The sequence below is a fragment of the Schistocerca cancellata genome, chromosome 2, assembly GCF_023864275.1.
Source record: "Schistocerca cancellata isolate TAMUIC-IGC-003103 chromosome 2, iqSchCanc2.1, whole genome shotgun sequence".
Classification (NCBI taxonomy): Eukaryota; Metazoa; Arthropoda; class Insecta; order Orthoptera; family Acrididae; genus Schistocerca; species Schistocerca cancellata.
In genome coordinates this window covers 73,608,991-73,629,809 of record NC_064627.1, presented here as the reverse complement: position 1 = coordinate 73,629,809, position 20,819 = coordinate 73,608,991, and the positions used below count along the sequence as shown (strand labels likewise).

Genomic DNA, 20,819 nt, shown 5'->3' with positions numbered 1-20,819 from the left:
CACGCTACAATGAATAAGGCGATGGTTTTCTTTCTCGGATAGTCACGGAGGATGAAACTTGGGAATCATACGACACTACTGAAACAAAACGGCAATCAATAGAGTGGAGGCACACTTCATCCCCGACGAAGGTTAAGCCTAAGCAAATCTTGACACCTCGAAAAGTCATGCGCACCGTTTTTTGTGAGAGAAAAGGCATTTTGCTGATTGATTTCTTACAACGAGGCCATACAATCCATGCGCATGGTTACTGCGAGACGATTAAGAAATTGCGCCTCGCAATACTGAACAAGCGCCGAGGATTACTGTCAAAAGGTGTTGTTTTTTCCACGATAATGCCCGACCTCACACGGCGAATGTGACCAAACAACTCTTACGGGAATTTCACTGGGACACGTTTGATCGTCCTTGGTACAGCCCGGACCTCACTCCTAGTGACTTTCATCTCTTCTTACACCTGAAATCTGTCCTTAGTGGTCAACACTTCAACGATGATGACGAGCTGAAAGAACATGTTACCACATGGTTGAATACACAGGCGGTAACCTTCTATGAGTAAGGCATACAAAAAGTTGTACAACGCAATGACAAGTGCCTACAAAATTTCGGAAACTATGTAGAATAGTAGGTTAACAGTTGTAGATTTTTGTACAATAAATATTTTTGCTGTATCTGTAATCTGCAGACATTAGTTTTATATCACCAAACGGAACTTACTTTGTGGACATACAGGGTTATTACAAATGATTGAAGCGATTTCACAGCTCTACAATAACTTTATTATTTGAGATATTTTCAAAACGCTTTGCACACACATACAAAAACTCAAAAAGTTTTTTTAGGCATTCACAAATGTTCGATATGTGCCCCTTTAGTGATTCGGCAGACATCAAGCCGATAATCAAGTTCCTCCCACACCCGGCGCAGCATGTCCCCATCAATGAGTTCGAAAGCATCGTTGATGCGAGCTCGCAGTTCTGGCACGTTTCTTGGTAGAGGAGGTTTAAACACTGAATCTTTCACATAACCCCACAGAAAGAAATCGCATGGGGTTAAGTCGGGAGAGCGTGGAGGCCATGACATGAATTGCTGATCACGATCTCCACCACGACCGATCCATCGGTTTTCCAATCTCCTGTTTAAGAAATGCCGAACGTCATGATGGAAGTGCGGTGGAGCACCATCCTGTTGAAAGATGAAGTCGGCGCTGTCGGTCTCCAGTTGTGGCATGAGCCAATTTTCCGCGTGCTACGCGTGAAACTTGCCCGCACGCGTTCAACCGTTTCTTCGCTCACTGCAGGCCGACCCGTTGATTTCCCCTTACAGAGGCATCCAGAAGCTTTAAACTGCGCATACCATCGCCGAATGGAGTTAGCAGTTGGCGGATCTTTTTTGAACTTCGTCCAGAAGTGTCGTTGCACTGTTATGACTGACTGATGTGAGTGCATTTCAAGCACGACATACGCTTTCTCGGCTCCTGTCGCCATTTTGTCTCACTGCGCTCTGACGGCAGAAACCTGAAGTGCGGCTTCAGCCGAACAAAACTTTATGAGTTTTTCTACGTATTTGTAGTGTGTCGTGACCATATGTCAATGAATGGAGCTACAGTGAATTTATGAAATCGCTTCAATCATTTGTAATAGCCCTGTACGTCGTAGTACAGTGTCAGAAGATGCTGCAAAGTTAGTGGCTGGCCTTAGGCACAGTCTTTTAGCCTTTCCCATGACCGGTAATACTGGTAGCTGCAGGTTGAGAGGGCACTGATTGGTGAAATAGAAGTGATATCAGGAGAACATAACATGTAGTGGGAAGTTTATTTAAAAAAAAAAGAGGGGATGAAATTCAGATCATTGGTTTTTTTATGTTTCACCTCTTCTTGGTAGGATATTTTGTTAAATAATCAGTTACACCATGGCGCACCAATGTAACATTACTGAGGACTGGTGGTTGAGTTTTTCCTTGTGGTAAGAATGGAGCAGTCAGTTCTTTACTGACTTAAGAATAAGGCTTCATCTCTGTGATTACTAGTGGAAGCTGCAGTGCTCCACAGGCTGCACTCTCAGCTGGACCAGCCGACCAGGGGCCGGTGCTTGAGCTGTCATGGGAGTGTGACACCATAACACCACTCTGCTCTCACATAACATGTGAAATATTTGAACAAATGGAAGTCTATGTACCTCAGAGAACATTGAAAGAAGCAGATTAAATGGCTATGCTTAACTGCCGTAATATTTCAACGGATTAAAGAAAATCCGATTCTGCGCCGTGCTTCGAAAATCCAGACATCTTACAAAAACACGAACGCAACATTTCAACATAGAAATCACTCGATAAATTTCTGAAAATAATTGCTTTGAGTATCGCCCTAACACACTGCAGTACGAATCAGAAAGGAGGCACACGTTAATAAGCACAACGTCCGTGACTGAACGGCAGCCTGATTAAGCTGCACTGAAATCTTACCCGACTACAGGGCGTCTTATCACAGCCGCCCATGCCACGCCGCAACATGCAGCTAAACTCGGCTCGACTCTCGCTTCGTTCATGCGAAAAACGCTGTTCTCTATCAGTGCATTTGCCGCGTTCGTTTATCACTGGTTCGCGGATACCGGAACTTCAAAAGAGTTTTCTCGTGCCATTCTACTCAACGTTTCAAGGACAGTCATATTTTCAGAGATCGCCATCTCGGTACAGAATGCAGAGCCGGGGAACAAATGCGACGCTCTCGGGTTCTGCGTTGAGTAGCATGTTGAGGGGTTCTCGTGTTAGTGATTCATTTGTCACGCTCGACGGCGACAGAGGGCACTCTGGAGGCCTATCTGCATGCCCTCTGTTTTGTCTCTGCAGGCAGTATCTGTACTGACAAGGGAACCTCCCCATCGCACCCCCCTTAGATTTAGTTATAATTTGGCACAGTGGATAGGCCTTGAAAAACTGAACACAGATCAATCGAGAAAACAGGAAGAAGTTGTGTGGAACTATGAAAAAAATTAGCAAAATATACAAACTGAGTAGTCCGTGCGCAACATAGGCAACATCAAGGAGAGTGCAAGTGTAAGAGCGCCGTGGTCCCGTGGTTAGCGTGAGGAGCTGCGGAACGTGGGGTCCTTGGTTCAAATCTTCCCGCGTGCTATAAATTTATTGTCTTTATTTTCGCAAAGTTATGATCTGTCCGTTCTTCATTGACGTCTCTGTTCACTGTAATAAGTTTAGTGTCTGTGTTTTGCAACCGCACCGCAAAACCGTGCGATTAGTAGACGAAAGGACGTGCCTCTCCAATGGGAACCGAAAACATTTGGTCGCATGGTCGTAGGTCAACCGATTCGTACACAGAAAAACACGTCTGATTTATTCTATACGACACTGGTGACGGCATATGCGTCACATGAAAGGAATATGTTATCGATCCACCTATCTTTTACACTTGGCGAATGGGTAAAAAGATTCTTCTACCTTGCCCGATTTAGGTTTTCTTGTGGATGTGATAATCACTCCCAAAAGTGATGAAAACATAAGAGTTTGTCACATAAACTGCAACAAACGAATGCAATAGTTACACAGTCGCACAGTTCTCCCTGTGCTCTGTCAAAACATATGTTTTTAACGTCTTCAAATTTTTCCGTGTGTAGACCGTCAAATCCTGCATATGTCCAAGCAAATCTGAACATGTCCCGGAATTTTGGAGAGTGAAGTTGATTATGTGAGTGCCTGGACTTTGATAATTGTCTGAAAATAAAAAATTAAACTTTTCGCTTGAAGGAAGGCTTGAACCAAGGACCTCTTATTCCGCAGCTGCTCACGCTAACCACGGGAGCACGGCACTGCTGTGCTCAAGCAGTCCTTGATGTTGCCTATCTTCCACATGGACTACTCAGTTTGTATATTTTGCTAATTTTTTTCATAGTTCCACACAACTTCTTCCTGTTTTCTCGATTTATCTGTGTTCAGTTTTTCAAGGCCTATGCACTGTGCCAACTTATAACTAAATCTGAGGGGGGTGCGATGGGGAGGTTCCCTTGTGAGCTCAGAGGTGAACAGTGTTTGCAACATTCATCGTAGGGTACAACAAATGCCCTGCCGATGAGTACGTACTCCTAGTGAACAACCTCAGCCATTGTGGGCCTGCGAGAAGCTGGATGGACTGCTGCACATGTTGGGCGCAGTCTGTCGGTAATGTGTCGCTAATTTCAGCAGTGGTCTGTGGAACATAACCTGAACGTCCGAGTAAAAGCCCCCGTAAACGTTCAAACATTTTGTCAAACTTAACTGTCAGTGCCCTCTCAACCTGCAGCTACCAGTATTACCGGTCATGGGAAAGGCTAAAAGACTGTGCCTAAGGCCAGCCACTAACTTTGTAGCATCTTCTGACACTGTACTACGACGTATGTTAAGACATGAGGGAATGACTTCCATGGTACTAGAGGGAGCTGTAGAGGGCAAAAACTGTAGAGGAAGACAGAGATTGGAATACGTCAAGCAAATAATTGAGGACGTAGGTTGCAAGTGCTACTCTGAGATGAAGAGGTTAGCACAGGAAAGGAACTCGTGGCGGGCCGCATCAAACCAGTCAGTAGACTGAGGACAAAAAAAAACTGTCCTTGCCCAATACGTGTCCGGTGCCTTTTCATGCGTTTGTCAAGGAGAGATTGTGTTTGACGTGTCTAAGACAAATTTTGATTGACAGAAAGTTTAAAAAGATGGCAGACGTTGTGTTAATATTTCGTGTCACTTGTTTAGTGAAAAATTGTTTTGATTTTATCTCATTGTATCGTGAGTTTCCAATACTACGACAGCTACGATCAAGTATAAAAATAAAATAACAATTACCAAAATGGTAGAAGTACCACATTTTTCCGCGACATATATTACGCATGAAGCGGTTATGAAGAAATTCATTATTTTACCCGTACAATGATATACAAGTGGAGCGGAATGAAATAAAAGAAATCGAAGTTCTCTGATCATTCTACAGATGATGTGGGCTATATGTTACCATGTTGCGGTATTTTAATGACTTGTCATGAGGCGACCAAGTAGAAGAGAATAAATTTTCGCAAACTTATGCCGCGTTCCTCAATGTGAGGGCGAAGTAGCACTAAACAACTTTTTACGCGTTTCACTGTCTATCCGCAGAAAGCTGATGTAATGATCAGGTTCTGAGTGAAATATTTACGTTAACAGGTTTCCAGTTGCGTGTTTCTCATTTTAAACCATCCCCTGGTCCAGCTTCTTGTTTTCTTCTTCTACAAATACAGTGCCAGAGGCAATCTTATAAATGCTTTACCTGCATTAGTAGCGTTTCCCAATAGCGCAAAATACGCGAAAAAGTGTCTGCTTTAAAAGTAAGGATAAATTGAAAAGCTTTCTTAGTACGTGTGCAGGTTTGTTTGACACATCCGTGACTAGATAAGAGCGAACTTCAGCGGCAAATTTGCTCTTTTAGGAGGGACTTAATAAGTTTTAAAAAGTTTGATTGTCCATTCGAAGAAAGTTGTAATCATCCCGTTCTGAGAGCAATATTTCCTTTAGCATATTTTCGTGGTAAATCTCTCGTTTTAAGCTATTCCCTAGACGAGAGTCTTGTCTTCTTCTTCTCCTTTAAACGCAGTGCCGAAGTCAATGCCAGGAATGCTTTGTCTGCATTTGTGAGCGTGCTCGCTGCGCTCAAAATACACACGAACACGAACTGCGTATTCTTCCAAGTGAGGTTAAACTGACTGAAGTGTCGGCAGACGTGCCAACACTGTTTTGTTGGAGGAGACCGAAATGCACGCTATAAGCTCACGCAGGCTGGCGTGAGGTCTGAAACAGGATACGTAATGAATGCTATAAAGAAAAGTACGTAGCTTCTGGAATACTTAACTTTAATCCACATTTGTAGAAATTGCTCTTGATGATACAGAAGTATTATAGCAATTGAATACGGCGCCTTGCTAGGTCGTAGCAAATGTAGCTGAAGGCTATGCTAACTATCGTCTCGGCAAATGAGAGCGTAGTGCTCAGTGAACCATGGCTAGCAACGTCGGCTGTACAACTGGGGTGAGTGCTAGGATCTGTCTCTAGATCTGCCGTGTGGCGGCGCTCGGTCTGCAATTACTGACAGTGGCGACACGCGGGTCCGACGTATACTAGCGGACCGCGGCCGATTTAAAAGCTACCACCTAGCAAGTGTGGTGTCTGGCGGTGACACCATACTGACGAACACTGTTTGAACGTGTACGGGCCTGCTTGCCGCATCCGTGACTAGATAAGAGCGATTTTGTGAATCACGTTTGATCGTTTACGGGGGCCTTAGCACAGACGCACATCAAGACCGATGCTTCGTGGGAGCAGCAGTGGCCGACCGAAGATCAGCCATGGAAAAAATCCGAGCACATGCTGGACCTACTTTGTCACCAGGTACCTTTGGGAACCGACTAAGAGCACGCGTGCCTCTGGCCAGCATACAGCTGACTCTGCGAAGCACGGCAATTCTGGTGTCGTGAAAGAGTCGGCCGGAACTCTTCAGTGATGAGAGGAGGTTCTCTCCGTATGCGACTGACGGAGGATCACTTGTATGACGTGGATCTGCTGAGCTGTCTATTCCACAGAGCATAATTAGCCCACGACACATAGGTCCCACCCCAGGCACGTTTTGTGTGTGTGTGTGTGTGTGTGTGTGTGTGTGTGTGTGTGTGTGTGTGTGGTGCAAGAGGGAAGGGATATTTGTTACAACTCGCTGTCGCATGTGATGTGTCTGCACGGCCAAGCAACCAGCTACGATCCCCGCTACGTTGCCGAAGCTGTTACTTGCGTGCTACTGCCGTTTCTTCGACAGGAAGGTGGCGTGCTTTCTCAGCAGGCAGGACATTACACGACTACATACAGCTGCCGCCACACCACATACATTTCGTGGTGCACGACAGCTGATCTGGGCAGTACGATCACCACCAGATCTCCCGCCAATTGAACACGTGTGGGGCATGATGAAGCGGGAACTTCCTCGCTCTCCAGAGCCTGCAAAAACCACTGCCGTATTGCTGAAAAAGGTGTAATACCTTCGCGACAGTCTACCATAGGGTGACATTCGGCAATTTTATGATTGTTTGTATACTAGGATAAACGCCTGCGTTGACGGCACATGTATAAACGTGACTGTCTGCACACCCATTACTGCGACGTGTGTGTTTCATTTGGACTGAATTCGTTATCATGTACCCCTAAAATTAAGAACTACCTGTCACATCACTTGTCAGTAATATGATCTTGTCTCTGAAGGTATTGCATTTTTTCCGGCACTGTATATCTTTGTAGAGCGTCTGAGACGCGAAAGAAATTGAATGCTTAAATTTGTGAACGTAACAGATAACTTTCAAAGTGTAACGCTATAAATAATGGCGCCAGTGTTACTATAAATATTTGCAATGTTTTAATCTTATCTGTAATTCACTGACGACGTTATTTTTAGTGTTGCACGCAATGGTTCAAATGGCTCTAAGCACTATGGGACTTAACATCTGAGGTCATCAGTCCCCTAGACTTAGTACTATTTAAACCTAACTAACATAAGGACATCACACACATCCATGACTGAGGCAGGATTCGAACCCGCGACCGTAGCAGCAGCGCGGATGCGCACTGACGCACCTAGAACCGCTCGGACACAACGGCCGGCTTGCACGCAAGTAAATCTTTTATACTGTCGTGTCTTTGTTTGTTCTTTTTTCCTTCCTTTTTCCCAACTCAGATCTGAAGACGGTCTGCTAGTCAGATGGAAACCAGTCATAATTAATAAAAAATAATGATCCAGACGGTGTTATGCAGTCTGTTTATAAGCTATAACCAGTGCAGAACAATACTACTCGGCGGCTCAGTCTGAACTACCAAAGCAGTACTCCAGAGGATCAGGGTTCGATGCCTCTTCAGTTCGCTTATTGCTCCTCTCATACCAGGCAGTGATTTCTTAATGTGAAACAATGCCGTACTGAGGAGTGGTTTGGACTCCACGTTAAACTGTGCGCCCCCATTGCTGCTTCAGTGGCCGAGGTCGCTAACGCACGCCTGTACAGTGGCGCTTTCAGGAAAAGCGACTCGAATCCTCGAACTGGAAGAAATTTTCACCAGCTGTGTTTCGCCGGCGAGGTGAGATTCTGACCGCTAGACATTGCGGCAAATCTCTCCACGGTGTTCCATGCAGTGACGACAAGTCACTTCATACTCCACCACGAGTGTGCCTGACGCCTCTCCAACCAATACGTTGAGGTCAGCCATACGTCAGTTAGCTGTTGAATATTCTCTAAGATTTCAGCATCCGTGTACTACAGCAAATGTAATAAGGATTTCGCACTGAGTTTCTCACGAATGGCGGCTATTTGAGTTATGGTCATGGCATCAAGGTAAACTGAATGGTTGAATGGTGAACCAAACCATCGGCAAAATGGAGTACTACTTAAGTGCGATTAAACATCAGTCCTAGCGACCGGTTTGCCCCTCTATTGAATACGATAGACAATGTAGACAATTTATTGCTTTTACGCTGTTTTTGATAATGGTTTTAATGACCGAATTTCACTGCACGTTACTGCCAATGATAGTACCAGGAAATTTGCTGGTCCGTTAGCGTCCAGTAAGTCGTACATCGGCTACTTCGTTTTATGGTGATGTTTCACTCTGTATACATCACTGAAGCCTTGTAGAATTTTCACCCATAAATGAATTTATCGTAAACATTCAAACAGTGCCTCTTGTGGATACAGTATATAGACTTGTAACAACGTGAAAACTAATACCACTGTCAAAACAACTGCAGATTAGAACCAGTGTTACAGCATCAGTTGTGCCCACACGGCGCACAATACCATGAACAACTACACTGAAGAGCCAAAGAAACTGGGTAAACCTGCCTAATATCGTGTAGGGCCCCCGCGAGCACGCGGAAGTGCCGTAACACGATGTGACATGGACTCCAACAATGACTGAAGTAGTGCTGGAGCGAGCTGACATCAGGAATCCTGTAGGGCTGTCCTTAAATCGGTAAGAGTACCAGGGGATGGAGATCTCTTCTGAACAACACGTTGCAAGGCATCCCAGACATGCTCGATAATGTTCATATCTGGGGAGTCTGGTGGACAGCGGAAGTGTTTAAACTCTGTACCAATTCTGGACGTTTGGGGTGTTGCATTGTCCTGCTGCAATTGCCCAAGTCCGCCGGAATGCACAATGGGCATGAGTGGATATCACTCCAACTGCGCACGCCCAGCCTCCACCAGCTTGGACAGTCCCCTGCTGACATTTAGGGTCCACGGACTGATGAGGTTGTCTCCATAGCCGTACACGTCCATCCGCTCGATACAATTTGAAACGAGACTCGTTCTACCAGGCTACATATATCCAGTCATCAACAGTCCAATGTCGGTGTTGACGGGCTCCAGCAATTCGTAAAACCTTTGTGTGGTGCAGTCATTAAGGGCCTTCGGCTTTGAAAGCCCATATTGATGATGTTTCACGAATGGTTCGCATACTGACACTTGTTGGTGGCCCAGCATTGAAATCTGCGGCAATTTGCGAACGATTCTCTTCAATCGTCGTTGGTCCTGTTCTTGCAGGATCTTTTTCCAACTTCAGCGATGTCGGAGATTTGATGTTTTACCAGTTTGCTGATACTCACGGTACACACATGAAATGGTGGAATGGGAAAAATCCTCACTTCATCGCTACCTCGGAGATACTGTGTCCCATCGTTCGTTCGCCGACTATAACATCACGCTCATTGCAGCAACAGTAACCGATCTAACAGCTACGCCAGAGACTTGTGTCTTATATAGGCGTTGCCGACTGCAGCGCCGTATTTTGCCTGTTTACATACGTCTGTATTTGAATACGCATGCCTATACAACTTTCTTTGGAACTTCGGTGTAAATGTGCCGTTAAGTAGAATAAAAGGTAACCCAATGATGATGGTGTAAAACATACACAAGTAGAACACACAAAATTAGTAATTCTTTTTTTCTCCTGGCAGAATTCTCAGACATTTACTGCTCAACCAAACAAGCACGCTAATAATGAGGTTCGTGAAAGAAATCACCTCAAGAGGAATTTCACTTTGCTGAATTACACTCCTGGAAATTGAAATAATAACTCCGTGAATTCATTGTCCCAGGAAGGGGAAACTTTATTGACACATTCCTGGGGTCAGATACATCACATGATCACACGGACAGAACCACAGGCACATAGACACAGGCAACAGAGCATGCACAATGTCGGCACTAGTACTGTGTATATCCACCTTTCGCAGCAATGCAGGCTGCTATTCTCCCATGGAGACGATCGTAGAGATGCTGGATGTAGTCCTGTGGAACGGCTTGCTATGCCATTTCCACCTGGCGCCTCAGTTGGACCAGCGTTCGTGCTGGACGTGCACACCGCGTGAGACGACGCTTCATCCAGTCCCAAACATGCTCAATGGGGGACAGATCCGGAGATCTTGCTGGCCAGGGTAGTTGACTTACACCTTCTAGAGCACGTTGGGTGGCACGGGATACATGCGGACGTGCATTGTCCTGTTGGAACAACAAGTTCCCTTGCCGGTCTAGGAATGGTAGAACGATGGGTTCGATGACGGTTTGGGTGTACCGTGCACTATTCAGTGTCCCCTCGACGATCACCAGTGGTGTACGGCCAGTGTAGGAGATCGCTCCCCACACCATGATGCCGGGTGTTGGCCCTGTGTGCCTCGGTCGTATGCAGTCCTGATTGTGGCGCTCACCTGCACGGCGCCAAACACGCATACGACCATCATTGGCACCAAGGCAGAAGCGACTCTCATCGCTGAAGACGACACGTCTCTATTCGTCCCTCCATTCACGCCTGTCGTGACACCACTGGAGGCGGGCTGCACGATGTTGGGGCGTGAGCGGAAGACGGCCTAACGGTGTGCGGGACCGTAGCCCAGCTTCATGGAGACGGTTGCGAATGGTCCTCGCCGATACCCCAGGAGCAACAGTGTCCCTAATTTGCTGGGAAGTGGCGGTGCGGTCCCCTACGGCACTGCGTAGGATCCTACGGTCTTGGCGTGCATCCATGCGTCGCTGCGGTCCGGTCCCAGGTCGACGGGCACGTGCACCTTCCGCCGACCACTGGCGACAACGTCGATGTACTGTGGAGACCTCACGCCCCACGTGTTGAGCAATTCGGCGGTACGTCCACCCGGCCTCCCGCATGCCCACTATACGCCCTCGCTCAAAGTCCGTCAACTGCACATACGGTTCACGTCCACGCTGTCGCGGCATGCTACCAGTGGTAAAGACTGCGATGGAGCTCCGTATGCCACGGCAAACTGGCTGACACTGACGGCGGCGGTGCACAAATGCTGCGCAGCTAGCGCCATTCGACGGCCAACACCGTGGTTCCTGGTGTGTCCGCTGTGCCGTGCGTGTGATCATTGCTTGTACAGCCCTCTCGCAGTGTCCGGAGCAAGTATGGTGGGTCTGACACACCGGTGTCAATGTGTTCTTTTTTCCATTTCCAGGAGTGTATTTGTGCAAATTCTTGAAGCCATTTGCTTAGAGAAAGACCAGCCTGTTGGACAAGTGACATCACACCTGACCGCTTGTGTTTAGACACAGAACCGGAGGCCACATCGGACAGCGGCAGGGGTGAAGGGGCGGACGCCGGCACGGCGCAGCCGGCGCTGCTGGAGGCGGCCCTGGGCGGCTCGGTGTCGCTGCAGTGCCCCGGCGGGGGCGGCGGGGGCGGCTGCTGGGGCGCGCATCCGGGGGCGGGCGCGGGGGCGCGCTGCCAGCCCACCGCCCGCCACGACCTGGCCAGCTGGAGGCAGCTGGCCGCCACCAGCCGCTGTAAGCAGCTGCAGCCGCGGCGCCCCTGTCTCGCTGCGACACCATTATCCGTTCTCCCTCTGACTCCTGTCGCAGCCACAAAGTGCAGAGTCCGTACTTCTTTTTGACACGCATTAACCACCAAGTGCAGAGACATACCTCGTTTTGACACGTGTTGACCAACCCTGACGCAGTCACCAAGTGCAGAGTCTCTATCCCGTTCTGACACTTGTTAACCAACTTCTGCCACAGTCGCGAAGTGCAAAGTCTCCACCATTCTTCTTAGATGTACCAGCCGCTTCCCCACGGCTTCACTTGCACATGTATTGTACACATCTCATACTCCCCTCTTCCTGTAGCTATCTCTTCCTCGCCCCATCTCTCTGTACATCTCATTCTCCCCCATCTATCTGCCCAATTCCCCCCCTCCCCCTGTCCTTTCACCTCCTCCCTCATCTCCTTGTGGTTGCGCGATCCATACGCTGAGCAGCCTGCTACTTAGTTGTTTTGGCATGCAACTTGATTTTCATTATAATTTGTGATTTTGTCTCAGTAACTTGGAATAGAATAACATGTTCTGTGTCGCGATGCAGTCCTCCCTGTAATTTGGTATGGACTATAGTGTTAGCGTCATTTCTTTTTTTTATGTATTCACTGCATATTTTTAGAAAAGTTCTCTCTCTAGTAAGTAGATGTGTATTCCATCCATTAGAGGAAATAAAAATCTGTGTCCGCCTGCTTAGCTCAGTAGTAACGTGTTTGTCTACCATGCAGCGGGTTTGGGTTCAATTCCCGGCTGGATTGGAAGTTTTCTCTGCTCACGGACTGGGAGTTGAGTTGTCATCATCATTTCATCATCATCGACTCGCAAGTCACCGAAGGTGGCGCCACCAGAGACAGCACTTGTAACCCAGCGGCCAAACTTCCCCGGATGGGGCCTTCCGGGCATCAACGGCACACCATCATTTCATAAAAATCTATTATACTGAGACTTTATTTAAATTGTAATATACTTTAAACTGTCCTACAACTTTTCCATGGTTCAGTGATCCACTAATCGCTACACATTATAAGTTAGGTGTATGTGTATATGTTTTTATGTATATGTGTATTTTCCACATCTCCTCCTAAACCTTTGGATCGATCTCAACCAAACTTGGTACACTTATTACTTACTGTCTGGGAAGAATCGCTATGGGAATAAGAACCTATAGAAGGGTGCGGATGGGGTGAAAAAGCAATGCAGCCTACAATGCGCGACTACCTTCATTTTATTCAGCCAGCATTTGAGAATCAGAGCACTTAGTCACATGCAACAAACTTTACACATCATTACAAATTTGTATGAAATTTTTTCTCGCCGACAACCCCACAAAATTAAGAAAGGGAAAAAGTTTATCATATATTACATTTTCATTGTTCGCGTAGTAAAATTGCCGGATGAAGAATGACGCTTTAGTTTATTACTAGTTTACTACTACATGTACTGGCGTCAAATTTTGCCGATAGGATTCATATACACCACTGAATTTATCAGAGAAATTATATCATTGTACGACAGGTAGTGCCATAAACATTGAGATACGTGAAAATGTGACGCATGATGCAAGACGTTTAAATTTATTATTTCGTTGTTTCTAACTCATTCGCAGCACTTCTAGCATATAGTATCTACATATGCCGGTGAAAGTACCTTCAGAAATACATCACTGTAAGACACATAGTTCAGGAGATATGACGTCAAATGTTGAGACACGTGAAAAACTGTCCGATCAAACTTTTTGATTTACTACTTCTTTACTACTAACTTTGTTCACAACACATTTCGTCAACAGTGTCCACATATACCACTATAAGCACCTACCAATTGCACGTAGGCAAAGCGACGGGTAAGAGGCTCATCCTAAACCCCTGGAACGATTTCAATCAAAGTTGGTACACATGTTAGTTACGACCTGGTAAGAAATACGGCGGGGATAAGAATCGCCAGCATCTCATTGGGGTGAGCTTGATAACGTGGAGAGGGAAAGACGGAGGAAGATACGTGCAGGGGTGAGGGAGGAGAAGAAGGTGGACAAAGGAAAGAGGAGGGGATGGGCAGAGACAGGCGGAGGAAGAGATGGGCAGAGAGAGTCGAGGAGGAGATGCACAGAGAGAGGGAGTGGAGAGAATCGACAGAGAAAGGGAAGAAGAAATTGGAAATTTGTGGTAAGTTCCTGTGGGACCAAACTGCTGAGGTCATCGCTCCCTAGGCTTACGCACTACTTAATCTAACTTAAACTAACTTACGCTAAGGACAACAAACACACCCATGATCGATGGAGGACTCGAACCTCCGACGGGAGGAGCCGCGCGAACCGTGGCAAGGCGCGTCATACCGCGTGGTTACCCCGCCCTGTTAAGGGAAGAAGAAGAGGAGGACAGAGAGAGGGGAGAGAACGCCACATACAGAGAAAGGAGACAGGAAGAGATGGATAAAGAGAGGTGGAAGACGAGGTCGACAGAGAGAGGGAGAGGAGGAGATGGACTAACAAAAGATTGGAGTAAATAGTTACCTGCGCAACGCCGGGCAGTCAGCTAGTAGTAAATGTAATCTCTGGCACTCCGACGCTTTTCGTTGTCAATGTGGCAGTTTTATCATTGAGCACAGTAACCAAATTCAATCATCGTTGTCTTATTATTCAGCATATGTAACGAGCATTGCACACGCTCAATGTGTCTGATTATCAGCAAGTCTATTGACGGTAGAGAGTTCTATATATTTCCCCTAGGATTATAAGTTTTCTGTATGTTCTTTCGCGACTGTTTGGCTGACGAAATTGCAGTATTCAGACATAAGCAACAACGTTATACAAGTTGATTTTCTCCACCGTATACAAACTCTAGGTGCTGATCGAGGAGAGGATACGGAACAAAGAAGGTCTCATGAAATTATGTGCGGAAATGGAAGGCTTCCATGCTAGAGACCATTCATTCAATGATACAGAGGCTGCGGCCTGTATGGTTTCCTCCTAGAGGGTGGTACTGTTCCTCATGCGTTATGTCCTAGCACCCTCTCCTGCCATAGTAATTGGTAATGTTGAGTCCCATTCACTTCTGTTGCTGACTCACCTTGTAGTGGATGTGATACGGCGTTTAACACTGGTTCCGTACTCGAATCGAGAGCTTGCCGACATGGTGTTTACCTACAGGGAAGCAACAGGCGGCGGGGAGCAAGATTGTATCAGAATACCCATATCCGTCGACAACAACCACAGCAGTCAATGTTTGCAACAGTGTTTCACCGTTTGTCTGAGACAGGGTCGTTTCGGGAAGCTGCAAGTAATGAATCGGAAGCCAGACTTGCAGGAAAATGTGATTAACAGTGTGGAAGGAGACAGCTGTGTCAGTACCAGGCATTTGGCCACCCAGTACAGGGTAAGCCGGACGACAGTGTGGTACAATCTCCATGACAATTATTACTACCTTTACCACTTACAGCGTGTGCAGGGCTTACTAGCGACAGACTTTCCACACTGGGAACAGTTTTATCATTGATTTCATCACCAGGCAACCACAATTCTGGGTTCTGTGTCATCCATCCGATTCACAGATGAGGCCATCTTTACGTCTCCAACTTTCATAACAGTCACTTGTGGGATAGTATGCAGAACCCGCACGGTATGGTGACATCGAAACATCGGCATCAAAAATGGCTCTGAGCACTATGGGACTTAACATCTACGGTCATCAGTCCCCTAGAACTTAGAACTACTTAAACCTAACTAACCTAAGGACAGCACACAAAACCCAGCCATCACGAGGCAGAGAAAATCCCTGACCCCGCCGAGAATCGAACCCGGGAACCCGGGCGTGGGAAGCGAGAACGCTACCGCACGACCACGAGATGCGGGCACATCGGCATCGGTGCAGCCGGAATGTGTGGGCCGGCATAACAGGCGACCGTATTTTGTGACCAGTCTTCCTCCCACGTCGCCTAACAGGCCGCAACTATCGGCGTTTCTTGTGGCTGACTTTGCCTCCCCTTCTGGAAGAAGTGTCATTGATGATCGGAAGGCCTCTGTAGCTGGTACATGACGTTGCTCCAGCCCACTTCGCCGTTAACGTCCAGACGCATCTCAGTCGTGTCTTCCCTGGTCTATCGATCGGACGATGCCGTCCAGTTGGATGGCCTGCTCGTTCTCCGGATGTGAACCAGTGACATTTCTTTTTATGGCGCCATCTCAAAAGTATCGTGTAGAGCTCATTCCAGATGCGGAGACACAGGAGCAACGTATTCATGCTGCCATTAACACTGTTCGGGTGCAGCCTGGCCCATGTGAACGTGTGAGACAAATGCTGCGGCGCGTACACCCACGCGTTGAGGCACATGGAAACCAATTTCAACACACGCTGCGACTGTGGCTGCATGGTACAGCGCATATTAGTTCGCTGCAATGTATGATTGAATAAACGGTCTCTAGCATGGAAATCTTGCATTTCCGGACATAAGTTCATTAGACCTTCTTTGTTCCGTATCCTCTCATCGATGTAGATGTAGATGTAGATAGATGTAGATGTAGATCGATCAATCGATAAAGACTGTACAAGGTGGAAAAAAATCAACGTGTGTGCAAACGTCATAGCGTAACGCAGATGTCGACTTAACTGCAAAGAAAAACACACGCCATAAGAAGCCCTTTATATTGCTCATGAAAACCACACACTGTATGTTGTACCACCATACAGCGAGACTTTCAGAGGTGGTGGTCCAGATTGCTCTACACAGCGGTACCTCTAATACCCAGTACCACGTTCTCTGGCATCGATGCATGCCTATATTCGTCGTGGCATACTATGCATAAGTTCATCAAGGTACTGTTGGTCAAGATTGTCCCACTCCTCAATGTCGATTTGGCGTAGATCCCTCAGAGTGGTTGGTGGGTCATGTCGTCCATAAACAGCCCTTTTCAATCTACCCCAGGCTTGTTCGATAGGGTTAATGTCTGGAGAACATGCTGGCCGCTCTAGTCGAGCGACGTCGTTATCCTGAAGGAAGTCATTCACAACAAGTGCACGACGGGTCCGCGAATTGTCGTCCATGAAGACGAATGCCTCGCCATTATGCTGTCGATATTGTTGCACTGTCGGTCCGAGAATGGCATTCACGTATCGTACAGCCGTTACGGCACCTTCCATGACCACCAGCGGCTACGTCGGCCTCACGTAATGCCACCCCAAAACGGCAGGGAACCTCCACCTTGCTGCACCTGCTGGATAGGGTGTCTAAGGCGTTCAGCCTGACTGGGTTGCCTTCAAACACGTCTGCGACGATTCTCTGGTTGAAGGCATATACGACAGTCATCGGTGAAGAGAACGCGATGCCAATCCTGAGCGGTCCATTCGGTATGTTGTTGGGCCCATCTGTACCGCGCTGCATGGTGTCGTGGTTGCAAAGATGGACTTCGCCATGGACGTCAGGAGTGACGTTGCGCATCATGCAGCCTATTGTGCACAGTTTGAGTCGTAACACGACGTCCTGTGGCTGCAAGAAAAGCATTATTCAACATGGTGGCGTTGCTGTCAGGGTTCCTCCAAGCCATAATCCGTAGGTACTGGTCATCCACTGCAGTAGTAGCCCTTGGGCGGCCTCAGCGAGGCATTTCATCGATAGTTCCTGTCTCTCTGTATATCCTCCATGTCCGAGACGTCTGGACACTGCCCTTGTTGAGAGGGAAGACATCACGAGGCGTATACCTCTTTCCTGGCGGAATGACTGGAACCGATCGGCTGTCGGACCCCCTCCGTCCAACAGGCGCTGCTCATGCTTGGTTGTTAACATATTTGAGCGGGTGTGCTGTTTGAGGCTTTCCCGGCGCTGCATCTCCTTGATAGGGTCCCGGGAATTACGCCGGATAATATTGTAAAAACGGCACAATATTTCAGCGAGACAACTGCCCGCCAGCTTCAGGTGCTACTGTCGCGTCGCTGAGAAGCTCGCCAATTTATATTTATATATTTTTATTCAAAGACCAGTGTTTTGAGCAGACTGACGGTGTTGCTATGCGTAGCCCTCTGTCTCCCGTAGTAGCTAATCTTTTTATGGAAGATTTCGAGGACAAAGCACTTCAGACGGCGGTTTTGAAACCCAAATGTTTTTGGAGATATGTAGATGATACGTTTGTGGTATGGCCGTATGGGAGAGCAACGCTTCCTTCTTTTTTGGAACATCTGAACTTCCTACATCCAAGCATCTGTTTCACCACGGAGGTAGAGAGGGATGGTGAGCTCCCGCTTCTAGATGTTTTGGTTCGTAGAAAAGGAGACGTCTCCTTGGGTCACAGTGTGTTCCGGAAGCCTACGCACACAGACTTGTATTTATAAGCTACGAGCTGTCATCATCCCTCACTGCGCAGCGTTGTACGAGTATTACGGACGCTAGTGCATAGGGCTAGAGCCATCTCAGATCAGGACAGCTTATCGGCAGAGCTTAGCCATCTCCGCTCTGTGTTTGCCCAGAACTGGTACTCCACGAAGCAGATCCGGAATGCATTTCGGCCAGCACGCTCCAAACCTCAAGAACAGCCTGAATAAGCAGAAAACACCATGGGGTTGGTTTTTCTACCGTATGTCGGTGGCGTGTCTTTTAAGATGGGCAGAATTTTCAAGAAATACCGGATCAAATGTGTTTTCCGGCCTCAATCATGAGTGCAATCAATACTGGACTCTGTTAAAGACAACCTCGGCCTGAGGAGACTAGGAATATATAAAATGCCGTGCCACTGTGGGAAGTCTTATATTGGCCAGACGTGTCGTACGGTTAAAGACAGATGCGACGAACATAAACGTCACACGAGGTTGGGTCAGCCAGAGAAATCTGCGGTTACTGAACACTGCCTTGACACGGGACACGGCATGAACTGTGAAGAAACCAAGATCCTCTCGTATGCTTCCACATACTGGGACTCCATCATCAAAGAGGCGGTCGAAATACGTATAAGCAGTGACCTAATAAACAGAGACACGGGGTTTTACCTGAACAAAGGTTGGGAGCCAGCCGCAGAGTAGCAACTGCACCGAGTCATCGCAGATGGGAAACTTTAGCGCAGATGCTTAAATCGCGCGCCAACACTCCGTGCGCGCGAACGGGATCCGTCGCTTCCGGCCGCATTTCCCGCGCCGCGGCGCGCTTCCGCAGACCGCGACGCGTTTCTCCAGCAGAGGGCTGTGGTATTCGACGCCGTCTACGATTGGTCTTCGATGACGTTATGCCCCGCTGGCGTCTGCGTTGTTCTAGAAACCCAACATATAAATTGGCGAGCTTCTCAGCGACGCGACAGTAGCTCCTGAAGATAGCGGGCAGTTGTCTCGCTCAAATATTGTGCTGTTTTTACAATATTATCCGGCGTAATTCCCGGGAACCTATCAAGCATCTTTCGGCGGGTTTAGTGACGTCTCTGAACAGTCAAAGGGACTGCGACTGTGATACAATATCCACAGTCAACGTCTGTCGTCAGGATTTCTGGGAACCGGGGTGATGCAAAACTATTTTTGATGTGTGTAGTTAAGCTTTGGATGCCTCAAGATGCAGGAGGTGTGCGAGTGACACGACTGGGCCGCAGCCCCGCCTCGGGTGGTGGTGCCGCTGTCGCTGGTGACGGCGGCGCCCGGCGAGACGGCGGCGCTGCGCGCGGAGCTGTGCGGCCCGGCGGCCGAGGCGGCGGCAGACAGGGTGCTGTGGGCGGCGGGGCGGCGCCTGCTGCGGCCCGGCGACGTCGAGGGCCGCATCGCCGCGCTGCCGCTGCTGGTGAGTAGAGACAGGGGATCCGCTCTTGAACTGATTCATAGAGTTGAATCTTTCAAAGGAGTGAACAATCAGTGATTCAGAAAAAAAGAACGGTAGCTCCAAACGTTTCCCACGGCAGAGAGAGAGAGAGAGAGAGAGAGAGAGAGAGAGAGAGAGATGGAGCATATCAGCAGCGCCTCTGCTGGTCACAGCACAGTGCACGCCACACAACACAGCCAGCGCCGGCCTCTGCCCTGCTTCTACCTTGGCTGCCTGCATTGTGCAGTGCTGCATTGGATTTTGTGTTTCACATATGCCGTGCCGTCTCTGTGCGTCGTCTGCCGCGTGCAGTGTCTGGTGCAGCTTAACTTCGCATCGCACTCTGTCGGCGATCGTTTCAGTTGCATGTCCTGCCCTCTGGGCAGTTGATGCGAGCAACAGGACAGAGAGCCACCAAGCGGATAACATAGGAACTACTTGCAACAACCTGCTCGCAAGGGAACGGACGATTTGTCTCAGAGCGGGTGAGTTTACCCTCGGAACTCGCCCGCTCAACGCTCACCCCACCGTTCTCGACTCTAGCCAGAGTGTTGAGCAAAGCGACTCAGGTGTCACTCTGGTCTCTGCGGTCTTAGCTCACGCAGTAATACAGCTCGCGGCTCGACCTGCTCGACTCAGTGCTTCTGCATCGGAGTTCGTCTCTACTGGATATTGTTCTTCGTAGTAATACCGCTATGTATATTACATTATTATGTTATGTATACACATTTGTTTTTATTTTATTTTTATTTGTTTAAACTGATCAGATTAGGTTCCTGACGACTCCTCTTACTATAGGATTTTTATTATGGACACTCGAATTTACGCTTTAATTATGAGCGAACCGATAAACGTATCGCAAAATGTCATACACCAATATTTTCCTTGTTTTATTCTGCGTAAGGCTATATGCAGCACTTTCGTTTTACAGTCAAATTTATATTTTTTTTCTTATTCTGGTACGGATTTTGCGATTTTAGGCGTCTTCGGAAGGAAACGTTCACTTTAAAAATATATGGCTTGCGATGTATTTGTATGAGGTTAATGAAATTTTAATACATTATAGCCAAATATATTGTTAATGTAAATCTCAAGTTACAACATTTTCTGATGACCCAAAAAACCACGATAGTGCAAAATAGGTCAATAATCAAAAACTTTGTCATATCGTGGAAATTTCAATAAGCAATACAAAATTC

At 47.5% G+C, this 20,819-nt stretch overlaps 1 protein-coding gene across 1 annotated transcript in view; it reads left to right on the top strand.

Moving 5' to 3' along the window:
• The window catches only part of LOC126150929 (uncharacterized), a 66,696-nt gene that overhangs the window by 40,138 nt on the left and 5,739 nt on the right, over positions 1-20,819 (top strand). The window contains exons 4-5 of the mRNA XM_049915908.1: positions 11,601-11,837; positions 19,418-19,602. Of these exons, the coding sequence (XP_049771865.1) occupies positions 11,601-11,837; positions 19,418-19,602 (422 nt within the window). The remainder of the gene's footprint in view (positions 1-11,600; positions 11,838-19,417; positions 19,603-20,819) is intronic.